This window comes from Colletotrichum siamense (genome assembly GCF_013390195.1).
Source record: "Colletotrichum siamense strain Cg363 chromosome Unknown KSG_Cg363_contig03, whole genome shotgun sequence".
Lineage (NCBI taxonomy): Eukaryota > Fungi > Ascomycota > Sordariomycetes > Glomerellales > Glomerellaceae > Colletotrichum > Colletotrichum siamense.
Window position 1 is genome coordinate 4,104,784 of NW_023501016.1, and position 19,139 is coordinate 4,123,922.

A 19,139-nucleotide genomic window follows, 5' to 3' on the forward strand; every position below is an offset into this window, starting at 1 on the left:
AGCATCACCGCCGACGACCGAATACCACTCTGGACGATTCCGGCGCGCGGTACGGATAGGTGGGTTGACGGATACGTAAGACCATGTCTGTCTTTTGCGGAGAAGCTGCTGCTGCTGCTCTGTTGTTGCGAGAAAACCCGGTGCAACAGAGAGACGGTACGGCATAGCGATCCAGCAGGTTCCGTAATTATCAAGATCGCACCATGTCCCGGATCCCGTCCATGTGAAGCACCGGCAGTGGCCCTTTCTTCTGCCTGCGGCGGGCCTTGCGACCCAACGTCCTTGTTTTCGAACAGTCTGCCGTGCCGTGTCCGTTCGATGGCGTCCAGACCGCTCCCGCCGGGATTTGATTCTCAGGCCAAGGGAGACAAGAAGAAGACGACGGAAAGTTTGCTAGCTAGTGTCTCCCGAAACCATCCCCGTCACGTCCGATACCGCGCAGAGGATGAGCAGATGCACGCAAAAGTAAACTTCCCGCGCAAGGTTCGGACCCCTTTTTTTCTTCCTTCCTTTGCACGAGGTGCTCGGCTCGGCTTCAAGATGAATTTGACTTTTGCTGCCCACTGGCCGATGCGCTCACTCGCTGTCTCTGTCTCTGGATCTCTCCAGGATGAGCCGCCCCTTGATTCCGCCGTATTCTGCTGGCGAGATATCCGCATCCGCATCCCGCACCGCACCATTGCTGCGCCAGGGGTACCTTCTCTCGAATTGCCTCATTTGGTTTGGGCTGCTTTCCACCGCACTCCAGTCGCGCGAGTGGTCCTCGTCCTAGGTTGCATCCATGTCCGAACTCGTCGCTCTTCTTCACCAAAAAATCAAATCATGAGCGTGACTGTGTTGAATGGACGGCCGACGACGACGACGACCAGTAACCACCGCCAGCGTAGCGTTATCCGCACACCGCATTTGCCAAAAACCCGCGCAGAAAAGTCTTGGCGGCCATGGACCAGCGGTGTTTGGGTCCCCTTGAAATCCTCTCGATGTCCTCTTCTCATCTCGTCTTCGGCCGTCTCCCTGCGTCTCCACAGGAACGCTGGCTGCTGGCTGGGTTTTGAAAGGGTGCCGCTCCGTCTCGTCATGGTGATGGTAACGGAGCCGCGCCCGGGCTCTATTGTGCTGGCGCCAGGAACGGAAGACACTTCTGCGATAGGCACAGATAGGCGCCGCCGTCGTCTCGGTCACCCAGGTACTGGGAATTTTGCAGTGTATCCACGATCCATCACACCGAGGAGCCTCCCCCCCGTCTGCTCCTCTCTTGGTCTCTGACCCCCAGGAAGGGTCCCTTTGCAACGCTACGGTGCCATCCCATCGAACGGAACGGCGAGAATCAGCATTCGCCATTGCCGTCACCGTCGAATCGAGCATGGTAATGGTACCACAAAGATCCGTACCTGGACCGGTGACCACCCCATTTCTTCCCCTTCACTTCCCTCCTGCTTGGAAAGGTTGGGGGGCACTAACAGGTAACAGGGCCGGCACTCGCAGAGGCTTGTCGTGGGTGAGCCCTGTTCGCCATTGCAGCCGCACCAACCAACCGGCGCCCGACCTGCTCGTCCCGTCACTGGTGTGACACGGTGACCGGCCGCCAGCCAGCGCCGACGGGACGCCAGGCCAGAACAGTGTTCACCCGCTTGACAGCGCCAGCGCTGCCGCTGCCGCTGCCTGACGGGACGTTCGAGGGCAGCATGATGCGAAAGAGAGCCCGAGGAAACTTTGTGCATCCCCCAGGCCACCCGGCGATCCCTGTTTCTGACAGCACAGTCCCCCCTTCGAAGGAGACAACTTCGAGAAGATTAAGACGCGGTTTACTAAGGCCCAAAGACCATTATCCAGACCGAGCATCACCAAACGTGGCGGAGAGCATGTTAAAAAAGGCCACCAAGCCACGCGCGCAAAGCTTCTTCGCCGCGTCTGAGGTTCAGGTCCGCTTGCACGTGAGTTCAAAACAAGAAGAAGAAGCACAGCCAGCTCTCCCACCACCAACTGCCCAGAGTCACGAGTGCGCGAGCATCTGCATCTCCACCGTCTTGACTCTGCCAAACGTGGAGACCAAGACACTCATTTTTTTCTCTTTCGTCCTAGTGTTGATCTCAGGATGCGATGAATCCATCGTCACCATGGAAGGGGTCCCTACCCAATTCTGGGTACCTTGCTGCCCTTCGGGGTCTCCTCACCTCAAAATGGGAATGAAAAGGCGAATCCGATGCCACTGCAACCCTATGGTCCTATTCATAGCCGCCGCCGAAAGAGAGAGATGACCCACTCCACGGACGGACGAAGAAAACGCTCAAGGACGAGGCCGAAGAAGTCGTTGACGTTGCAAGATCACAGATTATCCACCCGTTGGGATAATGCAACCGTTGCGGATCGTGATCCATGTTCATGTCGCTGCCCTGAGCTGCTTTCCTGCCCCATGCGATGCCCAGTGTGCCGCCGTCGTCCATGCCGCCGACAGCAACGGCCGCGGGAGCGCCGCAACACGTCTTTGACGCGATACAACACAACACCTCGGCGACCCAGGCAGGGTTGTAAGCCATCGTCATCGGCAGACGTCCCCGATCCCATCCCCCGACGTTGTTGCTGCTTCAGGCGGCTGACGCAGACGCTCCTTTCATTGAATTTCCTTTCGAAACAACACAACACCACAGCACCTTTCCCGAAACCGCAGCTGAATTCTCGCAGCCGCAGCCCATCGCGGCTAGCTGCCTTCACTCGCCCACTCACACTCACCCCAGCTGCGGCTCTCCGTTCCAACGTCGACCTGGCACAGGCCAACCAACTACCAACACAAACCCTTGCCCGTGCTGCTGATGCCAACCCAAACCCCCGTCCGTCTACGAGAAGATGGCGTTGGTGTGGACCGAGTGATGCTATTTTCTGCCCTCTTGTGCGCATGGAGTAGAGTGAAGCTGCAAGCAACAAGCACGCTGCGACTATGCGGTGGTGATGGTGGTGTGCCTCTTGTACCTTGGTATCTGGTTCTTGCTGCCCGCAGAGACATGTGGTGGTGCCTGTTGTACGGGAACGGACCCGAGAAGCGGGCGTCAAACAGGGAAAATGGAAGGCCGCCACTTCCTTGGTCTCTCTCAACCGCAGCAGCTTGCGGCTGGGTAGGGTTCAGTGCAGGCGGCGGCCGGCGTCTGGCGTCGTGACTCAGTTCCCGCTTCCGCTTCCGCCGCCTCTCTCCTCCTCCGCCGCCGCAGCACCAGTAGCCGCAGCCGCATTGTCCGGGATGGCTTTCCCATCGCAACGTCGCCGCACCACCGCATGCCTTCCATAGGTACTAAGCCGCCGCCGCGACCACCACCACCAACACCACGAGATGAGGGCAGCTGCGATGCGAAATCTAGATTGCCATGTGAGGAAGGAGACTGGGAAAGACAAAGGCAAGTCGTCTCGGTGCTGCAGCATCCATCCATGCTCTGCTCTTCTGTGTCTCCCTACGAATATGTCTCTCCCCTCCGCGTACAAATCACACACACACAAACACACCCATACAAGCCACATGCAACTCCCTGTTTCTGCAGACTGCTGCACTGCAGGTCAGACAAGCAGAAAGAAGGGTGCTGTTGGTCGGACTACCCAACTGTGTGTGTGCGTTACGTGCGTGCGTGCGTGCGTACGTACGAAGTGCCCAACTGCCGCACGCGCGAGCCAGGGACAGACAGCATCTGGATTTCTTGGCGGTTCATGTGTGCCATGTTCCTGCGGTCCTGTCATTCAACAGAACGTCCGTCGTCGTCGTCCCTTGCAAGCGTCTGTTTTGGTTGCCAGGGCCCAACTGCCGCAATCCACTCACTTGGGTTCCTCCTTGGGTGTGTCGTCGTACGGCCGCGGACGGCGTTACGCTTTGCGGTGAAGCATTGGGGAGGAACTCACTGTGAGAGAATCGCCAATCGAATAACGACGTAGGATACCGTAGGATGGGTTATCAGGTTTCCCCTGTGATGTGACGACGCAACGCAATCCCTCCCTCCTTTCGGAAATTCTATGGCCATACAACACTACGCAAAAGGGTCAGCAGAACTAACGAACGAACGAGAGTAAAAAAAACATGAGACACGCCAAAAGTTCCGCCTCACTGGAAAAAGGTGGATAGCACAGAGCACACTAGGTGTAGTTCTTTGCCAAGGCTGCTAAGTTGTAGCAACATCACGCAGGTACGCAAGACGGGGACGCACAGGTGGAGCCCGGGGTGGTGTCTGCAGTCCCTCCTTTTGATTGCAGAGGGCAACTTGTAACGAGGGGAGTGGGGTTCGCCGTGTACCTTACTTCTACAACCCTTGCCGAGGAGAGTGAGCAGCGAGATTCGCAGCAGGCGGGCGGGCGTTGTTCGTCTAGTATGGAGTACTGCGTGGTGAAGGGGGGCAAGTTTGGACGAAGAAAATGTCTTGGGTGTGTGTGCTGCTCGCCTCGCCTCGCCCCACGGTTGCCGCGCTGTCGGAACCTGCTCTTGTCCTTCTCGTGAATCCTTCTGTGGCTCTCTCTCCCTCTCACGCCTCTCTAGCGCGACTGTGGCCAGAGCGATTCAGAGATCTCTGGGCCAAAAGCGAACAGGCATGACCCTGACAGGCCCGTGTGTCATGTTGATAGCCCCGATGGGGCCGTCGGCAGATTTGGCGCTGTTTTCCTTTTCACTCCACACGTTCTTTTCTTTTCTTTTCTTGCTCCTTGCGCCTGTTCAGTGCTCAGAGAGCCTCGATTCAGGTACCTTGAGGCTTTGTAGCGGGACTTCGGGTAGCCCGCGCGAATGGCCTTGCAACGCTCGCCGACTTACCTGTTGTCGGGACGCCGAGGTACCTCGAGTCCAGGTTGTTGTTTCTTGGCATCTTGCTCTTGTTGGTGGAGGTTTGGTTTGTGATGGGGACGCGCTGCAGCAGCAAGTGCAGCGTCTGCAGAGGGCGTGATGTGCCCGCACCCGCAGGTAATCTAGGATCAACGGTGACCCGATCGAGTTTTTTTGAGGTCCCTGGTTCCCGGCCATGTATGTCTCTGTTCCTGCTGTACTCCTCGGTAAGTATGCGAGATGCGAGCTGAGCGGACTGACCAGAGGTGATGGCAGTAGCCGCAGCAGCAACAGCAACAATGGCAACACCAAACGGCAGCCGCAAGCAAGCCGAGGCGAAGGCAAGCAGAGTTCGAGCAAGAAGCAAAAAAGCAAGCATGCCAATGTCATGTCAATGTCAATGTCAATGTCAATGTCAAGCAAGCACCAGCACCAAGCTTGCTTGCTTGCATTGACGGATGTGGCGTCCGCGAACCGTCTTCCACCACTCTGCACGCAGTACTCCATAATCCAAAAGGTTCCCACCTGCGCGCCCGTGTCTCATGGATGGCCTTGATCATTGATGTGCGCCTGATACCTGACGCCCATCACCCGTTCCTCTCATCTCGACTTTGCCCTTGGGATCAACACAGGCATGGCAACAGGCCACCACACCAGACATAACCTCGTTCCGCACCCGCAATCCAACAATTGAGCAAAGTTTGGAAACGCAGGCGCCCATCTCCTGTCAAATCTGTCTTGTCGTCTTATGTTCCTCGTCGGCTCTCTCGCTTTGACGTTGACGGCACCCGCAGCTGCGGCAACGCTCTCCACGGGCGGCGCGTGTCGTCGTCACTGGCTGGACGTTGAACCGTTGGGTCCCCGACCCCATCTACTGCGTATCCCCCGGCCGGCCGTCGCGGAGGTGCATTTCCCACCTTCTTCTGCGCGCGCGAAATTGGAGGACCCGGCCACCGCACGACGCGATCCACCGCCGGCCAGACAGCGCCCACGTTTGCTGTTTGGCCAGGCCGTCGGTTTGCATCCCGATGACGAGAGAGAGGAGGGGACGGGGATCCATCATCCCTCATCCATCATCCATCATCCATCCCCCCATCCCAGGCTTCGGACCACCCCCCGGTGAGCGGTCTGCGAGGCACGGGTATCAGGAGGGCGTGAAAGGACCGATCGTCATGAGATTTGCAAAAAAGCAACACAACGGCATCGTTGACTCTCGATCCCCCAATTGCGTCGTCCGTCTGCCATCAGGCCAGACCGCGGGAGAGCCTCCCCACCACCCCCCTTGCTCGCTGGATGAATGTAACTCTGGACGGTAACCAAGTACTTTTTCCACCTCATCGTCGCGTGCGGCGACATGTAGCCACGACTTCCTCTTGCTGCTGGCGACTGCCACGCCCACGCGGTGTCTTGGATGTGTCTTGCTTCGGGCCATCCTTACAGATATTCTACATTTTGGGTGCGGGATAGATGGACGGGATTGGCTTTCCTGCGGCCCAGTGCCGGGTGGCTGTATGTATGTAGGTAAGGCACTCTGTCGCAGGCCATCCGTGGCTCCGGCACTGGTAAAATTCCCAAGGCCACCAACGCCAGCCATGTATGTCCCTCGCTTGCGCTGCACCACGGGTGGTCTCGTCTGGTGTTGTCTTGCGGGTGTCTCTCCTCTGCCGTGTCTCGACCTTGCCGGTACGTATGGACGGTCTTTGCGCTGATGCTCGCTGCTGCTCATCTGTTCATCTGCTCATCACCCGCCCGCCCCTGGCCCTTGGAGGTCCGCGGAGGAGGCGACCGCATCCACCCTGTTCCCATGCCCATCTCCCTTTGCTCATCATACCGGGAGACAACAGCAGCAGCAGCGGCAGCAACAAAAAGAAGAAGGCCGGCCTGGCGGTGTCGGTGTCTGTGGCCGGCCAGTGGCAGCGGCTGGCCTGATGGAGCCACCCACTACCACCACGATTGCCCGTTTACCCCTGGATGACGAACGAGGAGAAACCCTTTCGCGATTTGCTCTGCTGCTCCCGCCCAACACAGTCGGCAATACCCCCGCCCAGGATGAAACTCTGGCGCGCATCCCTGTCCCCCGGAGCATGCCAGATGGAAGCCTTCTACGGCCAAATCTGAGCACGGACATTTGGCGGCAGCTGTGCTGCTGGCTGCTGTCTCCGTTCATGAAGGAGCAGCAGCAGAGGCATTGTGCAGTGTGCAGATTGCAGTGCAGTGCAGCCCAGCGCGAAGTTACTGCCACGCCCCCCTGTGATGGACCTTGAGCAGTGAGCGAGCAAGTGAAAATGAGAACTGGGGGCGTGTCATGTGTGTCCTCCACCCCGAAGCAGCGTTTCTGGTTCGTTGTGTCGGTGGTGCATTTTGCTGAGGAGACAGAGACAGAGATCTCCCATTCCATTGCCTCTTTCTCGTCTTCTAGGCTCGGTCGACCACGCTCCTTGCTTCCGAGCTCCGTCCCTCTTTGCTGACCCCTCCGGAGCGGCAGCAGATTGGCAAAGTTAGCCTTTTTGCCTGTACGACAATGACAAGAGTGGCCTTGGGCGGGCGGGCAGGCGGCTGGCTACACATGAATCGTCAAAGATGCATAACTTGACGGCTCCTCCTTTTGCACCCATCAGACCTTGGACTCGGAAAACAAACTGCGTAGAGCAAGCAAGCTTGAAAATGACCTCACGCCAGGACTGACGTCTAATTTCGGCACTCGTTCTTGGTTCCCCCCAATTCCGTCACCGCATCGGAATGACGTAGCATCTTGGGTAGTTGAAATGCTGAAACACGGCCAGCGTGGATATTTCCTGAGGCGGAGGGGAATGGGACGTACGTCGGATTCGTAGCTCGGCATGGGGGACAGCTTCGAGAACGCGACGGGGGGCGCTTCGTTCCTCTTCGGTGCTAGCTTGGGCAGCGTAGCACTCCATGGCAGCTCGGAAACCGTGTGGTAAGGCGGCCGGAAAGGCGTCCACAGCTTCTCTCGCTAGGACAGCTCAGGATAGGTGGTGGTATTGACTCTTGTGATGGCAGGGTAAAGGTTGAGAGAGAGAGAGAGCGTGAGAAAGGTAAGGTCCGGGTCAGCTGCACCCGACTCCACCGAGGATGGCTCGAGGAAGGTGCGGTATCGTCTTCAGCCTACGGCTCTTTCGGGCAGCTTTCCAACCAAGACTTCTGTGTAAGAAGCTACCCAAGGTATGGAAGGTAGGAGTAACCTACAGATACTCATCCAGCTAAGTTAGCTATTCGTAGCTACCTTACCCAGCATCGTCCGTTGCAACGCTGCTTAGCTTTCTTAGCTCTCCTCAGATCAGTCTTGTCTTCTTGGGAAGTCGGGGCTTGCTGAGCTGTTCCCAGCTTGCATGCTTGCTTGCCTGCCTGCTTCTTTCTTCAAATGCAGGTGCTTCACAACTTGGCAAGACCACGAGATACGTACTTGTCCATTTCTTGCAGCAACGGCTAGCTGGACAAGGAGCCCTTGACTTGGCCCTGACGCCTTCGCCGTTGGCCACACTCTTCGTCTTCCCGTCTTTCCTACGAGTACCTTACTTCCCTACACTAACTACACAGTCACTCACCTACGCACCACACACGGCATTGACGAGCATGGCGCTTCTCCAGCCTGACATAGATGAACTGACCCGGGCCCCAGTTGGCCTTTTTTTAAACCCTCTTTCTTTTTCCCTCGCCCGCACGCACGATCGAATCATGGGCACGTGGAGAATGTGGTATGAACCTACGCTACGGACGTTCCGGACAAGGTCCGCCGTGCAGTTCGTCCCTGCCGCTTTTTGCAATCAATCTACAAGTGCCGTGCTGTCAAACCAGAAGAACAACACGAAACTAATTCCATTTCGTCCGCCCCGAGACCCTGGGGGCAGCAAGCAGCCAGCAGCCAGCAGCAGCAGAGAGGGCCTCATCTAATCTGACCGCCTCCCGCCCCCTGGGCTGTCGTTTGATTCGTCTAGTCTCGTTCCTGGGGCCAAAACAACGAGGCCAGAAACCTGTTGGCTCGAGGTTTGGCGGCCCCGAACTAACAAACCGCCGGCCGCGAACTAAAGAACCTAAGAAACCGGCCCAGCACTACTACCTTTATATTGGTAGCACCTCTATCCGTACCTTATCATGAGGCTCGAGTACTACTACTACCACTACAGATGACTGACGCCAGATATCGCGCGGCAGAACCAACAAGAAACCCCCAGTTCCTTGAAGATTATTCAACAGCAGCTTCGTTCCCGCCGTGTCCGTTGGACGTTATCCACACACGCTAAGAATCTCATACAACACGGCATGAGCTAAGGTATCGACATGCGTGCACGCAAGATTGGAGGTGGAACCGCGGCTTTTGAGAAGGAGTAATGCGATCGATCCCTGGCAACCCAACCCAACCCAGGAGTCCAGGACGAACATACTTTCTTGTGGGGGTTTGTTCTCGTCCCATCTTTGCGTCGTGCGTCTTGTACGCTACAGCTACAGTACGTGCAGAGCAGACATGCGCGTTCCTGTTTCTGTTCTTCTCTGTGCCTCTTTTCCAAAACATGGCTGTACCCAAGGAAAGGTCCCCTCCATAGCTAGCTTAGACCTGTTGTCTCTCCTTTCTCACCAATGCCTCGGCCTCGGCCTCGGCCCCCTCTCGATTGGAGCTTTCGGGGGGAAACTCAAGACAGCCGCCGCGTAAGTTCCTTCACCCTGACCGCGCACCACTTCTTCTCAAGGGCTTCGAGACCGAGGTGAAGGGTGGTTTCGATACGGTACGGTGCGTCCTCACAAGCGAGAGGAGATCTACTTTGGGGATCTGCTCATTCTCCCATCTCCCCCTCCCCGGGCCCCTGGTCGCCACAGGCGGTATGCCGGGGTCGGGACTCATCCGTCACCCGTCGTTACCCATTACCCATCTTCTTCGTCTTCGTTGCTTTGCGAGAAAGTCCCATGGCCGTTCCGGAGGGCCCAAATTCCCACAACTTTTACCATACCATACCCATCGCTTCTGTGCCCGCCCGTCCCCCGTTACCGTCTCCTCCCCTGCCGCTACGGATACCGGGCCTGGTCCTCGTTGGACCTGCTCATCTCTCCAAACCCATGAAGCCCAACAACTGGCCCAGTCAGTCGAGTTTCCAGGCCGCCAAGCACGTCGTCGAGTTGGTCGTTGACCGTCAACTTGGACCAGTTCCAATCGCTGCTGCAACGGCGTATCTCGCCAAAGGAGTGCCAGGCCAGGTACCGTAGGTATGTACACGACGCCTGTGCCGCGACGACCCTGACCCTTGCTCCCCTTCCCTCTTCTTTCCCCCACCCACCAGATTTCCCGACCCTTCTTTTTCGCCGGTCGAGTTCGCTAAGCGCACACCTGATCCCTCCACTCCGTCCCGCGCCTCTGCACACCCTCAACCCATCCCATCCCGGTCGCGCGCCCCCCGCAGCAGCCTCTTGAGACTCTGGGAGAGAGAAGGGACGGAGTGCAGAGAGAGAGAGAGAGACTGAGAGTGAGTGAGAGCCACCACACCTCCCCTTGATCGATGATCTTTCCCATTGGCCGTGGCCTCGACCGGCTGCTCGACAACGGTCATGCGTTCATCCGTGGAGTCGACACTGAGCTAATGTCACAGAGACCAATGAGCAGCATCCAGATATCCCAGCCGAAATGCCCTTCTCACTCCTTGATTTTCTTCTTTCCCGAACCTCTTTCTGCCGCCGTGTCAACTTGTCAAGGGTTTGCGATGCGTGTGTGTGTACTGGATAGTAAGTACTCTCTCTCTCTCATCAGGCTCTCCTCAATGCGAGCGAGCGCGAGAGATCCATACCAACCTTACCTACCCAGCTAGCATCAATTATTTTTGGGCCGGCCGCCTCGGTGGTGCCTATGCCTGTATCCCGTACAAGCGCGAAGGGAAGGGCACCAAGAGAGCAGGCCTTGTGCCTGAGCCTGAGCCTGTGCCTGAACCTGAGCCCATGCCATGCCATGCCCTGCAAGCTGTGCCTGTCCGTCTACTTTTTTTACACTGCGGCCGCCCCAAAAAGGGCCTGAGGTGAGGAAACAGACCAGATGGGGGCCCCGTTCGCACCCTGTCTCATTCTCTCAAAACCGTCCACCTGGCTCTGCACTGATTCAGGTGTCAACATCAGCCAGGCCCGTTCTGGGTCACCGCTGCCGCTGCTCTCTTGTGTACTATGGTAGGATCTGTCGTCTCAATCTGGCGAATCTCTGGCAACACGGACCAGGTCGCGCCATTACTGGGCTGAGCTGGATGGGCTGGATGGGCTGGTCGTCGGTTGTGTGGTTCCAGCAGACATCACGGCATTAGCCATTCAGCCGACGCGAAAATCTTAAGGCCATGGGCGCCGGTGATATAGCTGCTACTATCGTCCGTCCGTCTGTCACTCGCCTTTAGCGAATTCCCCAGGCTCTGCCCAGGTTTTCTCGAACAGCGCCAGGGTGGAGTGGAGGAGGAGCCGAGCGAGCAGGCCAGCACCAGCAGCAGCCAGCGACATGGACGACCCACGGCTGGTGTACAGAAATATCCACACCCATACACATTACACGCACAGATGCTGGAGTGGACTAGACTGACTGACTGACTGGATGCTGGATGGACTGGGTCACTCACCACCCAATTCCCACTGACTGGGAAAAACCGGAGACTGGAGACCGGCTGTGGCTCAGCCAAAGCAACCAGCAGCAAGAGCAGCAGCAGCAACGGGAGTGAGCAACAACATCGCAACTTCACCAGCAGCTGCCACCCACACCAAACCACACCCCCTTCACCCTCACTCACCCTCAATTCACTCAAGTACCTCACCACTGACCAGAGTCCAACGCACCGGGGGGGAGACCAGCCTGGGGGCCTGGCGGGCGACCTTCAGTTCGATGCCCATGGCATGCCTACCCGCCTGGCATAGCATGGCATGGCATCGTATGGGCATGGAATGGCACATGAGCTGCTGCTGCGGCTTTTCTCGAATCGACATGAGCCTTAAAACAGTGCATCGGGTCCCCTTTCGAGGCCTTCATCCCCACTACGACGGTACGGTACCTGGTCCTCAGTTCCCTTCCCTTGCCTTGCCTGGCCCTGCTCCTCCTCCAGTCCTCCTCCTTCTTCTTCCCTCCCCCTCCCACCCCTGCTCATTCAACCTTGGACACCACTGCTCACTCACTCAGGTACCAGGTACCGTATGTACCTACCGTCAAGTCAACCTTGAACCCTCGTCGTTCGACCAGACCTACCAGCCGTTATCCCATCGTGGCCGCCGCCCGTGCTTGCCCTGCTCCTGTCCGGATCCAGCCTCGACATTTCTCCGTGTGGATGGCAGTACCCTTCGGTATTAATTCCACCTCTGTCATACTACTGAACAAGGGCTTCCCTACCAGACTGCCTTATTACAACCACGGGTATCCCAAGGACTTGCCCACACATAACGGGGCCTGTCAGTTCCAGGCCTGGGAACGCCTCCTAGTCGATCGACCCCGCCATACTATCAACTGGCACACCCTCAAATTTATACAATATATGATCGATCCTACCTACCTCGTGGGACCTGGGGTAGCCAAGTCCTCGTTCCCTTTTTCATCATCCTCTCTTCCTCTTCCCAAAACGAACTTGACTTGACGCATCAACACATCCATTCACTCCTTCTTCTTTTTTGATTAAATTGCTTCTGGGCCCCCGTCTTTGGTCTTCATCTAGAACCCAGACACCTACACACCTTGACCCTACGACGTCAATTTGAGCTACCCGTTGCCCGACCCATCGGTTGCTCTGCTCCTCAATCTATCACAGCTTTGTGTGAGCTTTACAAGATTGCCAACTACCACGGTTATTCTTGTTCATCAACGACAAACATCAGAAGCCGTGCCTTCAGTCACCTCTGATATCCTCACGTCACGAAGAGAAGAACTCGCTTGGAAAAGGTTCTCGATGCGCCATCACACCATCTGAATCTGGACATCGATCTCGGAACTCGCCACTCGTTGAACAACACCACTCTCTCTTCAGGAAACACCCACACTCCTTACCACGCCTACATCGGCCCAAGCATACCTCTACAGACGTTTCTCAGATCGTCTTTCAACACCCCAACCAACACACATCAGCCCAAACCTCCCAACAGTCCCAATGCTCGTTACCAGGCAGTTCGATACCACTGAGCAGAGCCACTGGTCTTACAGCAAGTTTGAGAACCCCATTCACAAGCCCGGGCCCGCCACACCTCCACGCATGTCGAACCAGTTCGAAGCCCCGTTGCCCACGCCTCCCGAGTGGCAGGGCCAGCAGTACTCATACCTGCCAACCCCGGAGAACAACAACGTCTTCTCGCAGGCCTACGAGACCGGCAATGACTCCTCAGAACCTCGCACTTCGGCCGGCGCAAACACTCAAATAGAGATCACAACAAAGTCAGAGTCAACCGCAGACAGCCGCGGACCCGTGGACCCCCTTGGCCTTCGACAGGTCAAGCAGCCCACCCCGGAAGACGAGCCTGAACTTCAGCAGCACACGCTCAAGCAGGAGCAACGACACAACAGTGTAGAGAAGATGGCCGACGCCGCACCCCAGGAGACCATGGCTTCGACGGAAACGCAGAGCGTAACGATGGCTTCAGCCCCTTCGTCGACGGCAGGCGATGTTCCCACGGTCCAAATCGAGAATGATGAGGGCTCCTTGAGCAAGGATGAGGACGACGACCTTGATGACGATGACATGCTTGACGACGGAGATGGAACTCCCCAGACTGCCGCTGAGCGGACAGCCGCCCGCAGGAAGATGAAGCGCTTCCGGTGAGTGAGCTGGTACTACTTGACTTGCACTCATGTGGCTGACCAACAACAATAGTCTTACACACCAGCAAACGCGATTCCTCATGAGCGAGTTCGCCAAGCAACCTCACCCTGATGCCGCCCACAGAGAACGCCTGTCTAGGGAAATCCCCGGACTCAGCCCTCGCCAGGTTCAAGTCTGGTTCCAGAACCGGTAAGTTTGCTCGCGGACTCACCATACCAAACATGGCAGCATACTGACTCAAAATCACCAGCCGTGCCAAGATCAAGCGTCTCACAGCCGACGACCGTGACCGCATGATCAAGATGCGCGCCGTCCCTGACGACTTTGACAATGTCCAGGCCCTCCACTCCCCCTACGGCGCCGTCCACGGCCTCGGCACTCCCCTCGCCTCGCCCATGGGCTTCGGCACCCAAGCCTACGCCGACCACATGATCCGACCCTTGATGGTGGACGTAAGGAGGGCAGAGAGCGGTGAGGACCACATCTCGTCCTCATCAATGAGCCCAGGCTTCGGAGGCATGTCCTACACCCCGCCCGGCGCCATGAGCAGCCCCGACATCCTCTCCCCCATGACCCCCAACTCGACTGGCGACCACCGCTACGGCTACGGCAGCCACCTCTCCCCTATGGGCCCCGGCCCCCGCACGTCGAACCCCTTTGCTCGCCAGGGCGCCATGGAGAACTCGATGTCGATGCACAGAGGCCAGCCCGCTCGCCCCCTCCAGCCCCTCCAGCTGCGCGAGACCATGAACAGGTCGAGGTCCGAGAACCTCAACTCCCCTCTTCGATCCAGCATGTCATGGAAGGGTGACTCGATCGACTACAACTCCTACCACCACGGTGCCACCCCCAGCCCCCAGCTCAGCGGAAGACAACAGTCCGTCTACCAGCCAGACCAGATGAGCGGCTCATCAAGCAGCGGTCTCTCCTACGAGTCCGGCTCGTACTCTGGAAGCCAGGTTCACTCCCCGCCAGGTATGAACTACTCAAACTTCCAGTCCCAGCCCAACCGCCTGCGCGCCCGCGCCTCCTCCGGCACCGTCCCCCTCGGCCTCGACCTGCGCAACCAGTACCGCTCCGTCAACTCCGTCCCTCCCCCAGGACACGCTTCCACCCCGCGTGCCACATCCGCCCAGTTCGCCACATCAGGCCCTTACACCTCCTCCTTCCCCTCGGCGCCCCTTACCGCCCCCGTCGACTTCTCCCTCCCCCGCACACCCGGCCACCGACCCGGCGGTGTCCAGGACTACTCCATGCCTCAGATGTCGGCCCCCATCGCCGCCCCCAACGACTTCTCCCAGGCCTTCCACGCCAGCATGACGACCTCCAACGCGCGCACCCCCATGCGCGACTCCTTTGGCGGCGCCGGCGGCCCCATGCCTCCTCACGCAGGCGAGCACCACCAGCAGAGGGAAGAGCACGGCCAGGACTTTGGACTCAAGAGGAAACGCAGCTTCAGCGGTGCCTCTGCCGGCCCTGCGCCACCTCAGGCATACGGCAGCACGGCCTAAACACACCGGAGGAGGAGAAGACACAAGGGAAAAAAAACTTTTAAAAACACAATTTTGGAAAGACATCATGGTCGGTAAAGATACCCAAAGGAAAGGCAAGGGAGGAAGACACAACAACACTTCATCATCATCACAACATGGCAGGCATCTATCTGTTTCTGGTTCAAACGGGAGGGGGAAAGGCAAAGGGGGCGGCAATCGGGAAATCTGCTTTATTAGAAAAGGCGAGCGCGCTGCTCAAACGACACGAAACTCGTTCACTGTTATTTTGCTGCTGCTTTCTTGTCTCTGGGTCACATAACCTGTCGTTTTCTCTGCGGTTTCTGGTTCTTTTTCATGTGCTGACGACAAACATTTTTCCAACCAATTTTTCTGTCTTTTTCTTGTTCAAAGGCTTATCCAAATCCCAAATGCACATACAAATTTTCTCTCCAAATTCCTGCTTTCCAACAAACAACGCGTCTCTTCCGCTTAAGCCAAATTCCGGGCGTCGTCGTCAAGGTTTTCTTTACCCTGATTTGGTGGTTGTCTTGTTCGGAAATACCCCTTCTCGCGCGCGCCGTTTGACCGGACTCAGAGTTCTTGCGTGTATCTATCTTTTGGTTGTTTTCAACTGGTCTCTTGTCATCAAGTTGACTTTTTGTACATTACTTTGAAATTTAAGCAAAACCTTTCCTTTCCGAGACCATGTTTTTGGTACATACATATACCATTCCATTCCTACAATGTCCAAATCTCTCTCCTCCTTCTGCAAGCAAAGCGAGTTATACAGTGTATCTGTTCAACCTCTAATCTACACACTGTTTTTCTATACTTGAATATTATGAAGTCGGCGTGTGTGGCTCACTTCACTCCTGGTTGGTTCACGAGCATGGGGCAGGCGGTAGTGGAATCCCAAGGGCGGGAGAGGAGGCAAAAGAAAGCATCCGAAACGGAAACTCCATGTCGGTTAGGCACGCACGCACACACGATGCTGTGTCGTTGTTTTTTTGCCCAACATGTTTTGTACGTACGTCCAGTCGCTTATGCGCTTTCCGTCAGAGAAGATGCATCGCGAGAGACATTAGCCATCGTCATAACTCGCCTCCGTGGCGAAGCTAGCAACGACCGATTGCATATGCATCTAGGAACTTCACTCCGTGGAAAAACTCGTCACCATGTCTCGAATGACTTGGAACCCCTACCCATGCTCCTCAAGCGCTGTCTGGCTAGGTTTGTGAAGAAAAGACAAGCCGCGGCGGCGGCCCATGTTCGTTCGCCTCCTTCTCCGCCCCCGGTCCTTCGATGCCGCGGATTGTGGGGAACCAGCCCGAAATGTCCATCTCCTGCAACGTGGTTGGTCGGCTGAGAAATCCCGTCGGCATCACCTCGCCGGCATCATCTCGGCGGTCCCAGCCGGGAAGGCCCAGACGACGGAGCAAGCGAGGGCTGACTGAAAACCAGGAAAAGAAAGGAGGCATCTTGCCAAGAGCAACTACGTGCTGCCCTTGCTTGGTTGCGATTGGACCCCGATAACGCCCCCGAAGCTGCAGACTTGCGTGGCTGCCATGTGGTTGCCATCTAGGCCTGATAGACGCGGGGTCGCTGGGTGCACGCCGTGGGATCAAGGCTGGGTTGCTACGCCATTGTCTGTGTTGGCGCATCCGACTGATTATCCCACGATACTACGGCGCGGGACGGTACCGTGGTTGCGTTGCACAGGCAAAAAGCAACGAACAGAGCCAGGAGCCAGCTCCGTCTAAGAGCTAAGCTCTCATTGCAGCGATAATCGTTCGATCTGCTCGTCAATGTGACAAGAGTTGATCCCCTCATCAGCCGCGGTTCCTTTGCAAGGTAACATCTGAGGTACCGTTCAGCCGAGGGTTCCGGGGGGGCTTCAACCGCGGTCGGTCCCAGCGGAGGGCATTCACATCCTTCCTCTTTGATCCTGCCGCATTATGCCTGTCGGTTGATAGCGAACATCTCGTCCTCTGATGAAACTAGACGGCGCGGCAAAAAGCTGTGAGCCTTGAACCAGGGACGGTAAGCCACGATGGTACGACAGCAGAGTCAACAACCAAAACACGATGCCGGCGGCCTGTCCTGCTCTCCAAGTCGCATCTACTTGTCGGCCGAAGACATGCCTGTGAAGAGTTGCAGCAGAAGCACCAGGTGTTTCGCAAGTCCGTCGCTCGACCCATCCGACACCCATGATCCGCATGGCTATCAGACTGTCTGACACCTGCCGAACAGCATCCGCAGCTGGCCGGTCGACGGGTCGGCCAGCACAGAATCTCTAGTCGGATTGGGCAACCTCGGAGGCTGTGAGCTGTAGGACCGCTTGTCCACGGCTTGTCTACTCCGTACATGCATGCCTCTGAACCGCGTTCTGCGAGCCTACATGGCTCTGCCCGTGAATCGCGCACACCATCGTATTGCCAGACTGTTGACTCGGGTCTCGACCTGGTGATACAAAGACAAAGAGTGCAAGACGGGCCAAGTCTGGCGCGAAGCTTCCCATTGCCAAAGCCGTCATCTTGTCACCGCAACCAATATCGTCATTACCGCCACAGCAGTCAGACAGAGACATCCTGCGGCAGCCACAATTGGCTTCGATTGAGGCAATGGTAGCACCTTGTGTGAGGTAACGGAAAGGCATCGTAGAGGCATATACGAAATCCTCTGGTGCCTGCTGTCTCATGGCGGGTAGCCGAGTAATCGCTCCCGATCCGTCCGTGTACAACCAGGAGACCTAAGCTTACTCTCTGCATGGTAAGGGTGTCCGGACAGCGTGCAACGTACACCCTTGGCCGGTTGAAAGCCGCCCGACTTTTGTGCGCCTGCCCGAGAAATGGGCAGAGTTCGGGAACATGGTGTCAAGTGTAAGCGCGCCCGGCATCGACAAGACGTTTAAACCTTAGCCTCGTCCTACCCACCACAACAAGCCTGGACAAATGGTCATGTGCGTTACAACCCCCGGATTTTCTCTTTGAAATGGGTGCCTACCAGCCGACTGTCATGTATGCAGGTTGGCTGGATCAGCAAGCTAACGCGAGGCACTTCTGAAAATATGGTTATTCTCAGCGGCGATGGAGTGGTGTGACTGCAGAGCGTCGATCAAGGTTCGCGGAGAGGACAACGTTACCGACGTACCACAGAAGAGGTGGCTGGAAAGATGTGCTTCAGGCACGGCTTATTGCGTTGAGACCACCATTGGCGAGGCAGAGGAACGGCTCGTATGCTTGTTGAGCTAAGGCAGTTAGTTCCCGAAGCGTCAGATCGGGGGAGGATTGTCGAGGGTTACGCTTGGCTCGATGTGTAGTCGGAAGGAGACGGCCGACGGCAGAGATCGCCAGTGTGATAGGTGGAGTCGGGACTTGGATGGCAACCGTATTATCCCTCCTTGTCGTGGGCTAGGCAATTCATCTGCACCATGCGGGGTATGCTTCAACAATCGTGAGCGAACGTGCAGTTGCCCATGTGCAATCCGATTCGCGCCTTGTTGTCAGCTAACGGGACGGTTCTTTGGAACTTCCTGGCTGAAGAAATAGGGTCGTAGTCAACCGGTCTAGAGGGGTGTTTTCTAGCGGAGATGTTGCCGACGAGCCTGACGAGAGCATCGGCGGCCCCTCAACCCTAGTCCACCGGCAGAGCCAAGGTGAAGCTGAACCAATCGCGGTACGCATTCGAAATTGCGAGTTGCTGTCGGCGAGGGGTGCCGTCTGTGACTGTCCAGGGGTGTACCGGTTGACAATCAAAGTTGGCTCTTCTGTGCCGTGGAAAAAGGCCGGCTGTTAATGATTCTCTCCGAGACGTGATGCTTGTTTTGCTCCGAATGTGACATGACGCCGGACCGTTGACACTCAATCGAGGGGCAATGCGTAGAGCTTTTCCAGAGACAGGTCTTGAGGCGTCAGTCCAATTTACGGGCGTGCATCTTTGTCGATGTGAATTTGCGGAGTGCATGCTCATTGCATAAAATCCCGAGAATGAGGTCTAGGTTGATGAGTGAAGTTGAGGAGGTTGGAAGGAAAATCCGGGGAGAGGTGAAGTTGCCGTGAGGTGGGGGAGGGGAAAGAGCGATTGTTGGATGCC

The 19,139-nt window shown here is 56.9% G+C and overlaps 1 protein-coding gene across 1 annotated transcript; it reads left to right on the forward strand.

The window, feature by feature from the left end:
* Nucleotides 1-12,888: 12,888 nt before the first annotated feature.
* Nucleotides 12,889-15,065, forward strand: HDG11 (Homeobox-leucine zipper protein HDG11; the record flags this gene model as incomplete). The annotated part of the gene is made up of 3 exons (XM_036636922.1): nt 12,889-13,550; nt 13,606-13,743; nt 13,805-15,065. The coding sequence occupies 3 exons, from the start codon at nt 12,889-12,891 to the stop codon at nt 15,063-15,065; spliced, it is 2,061 nt and encodes a 686-aa protein (XP_036498347.1).
* Between the last annotated feature and the right edge of the window lie 4,074 nt (nt 15,066-19,139).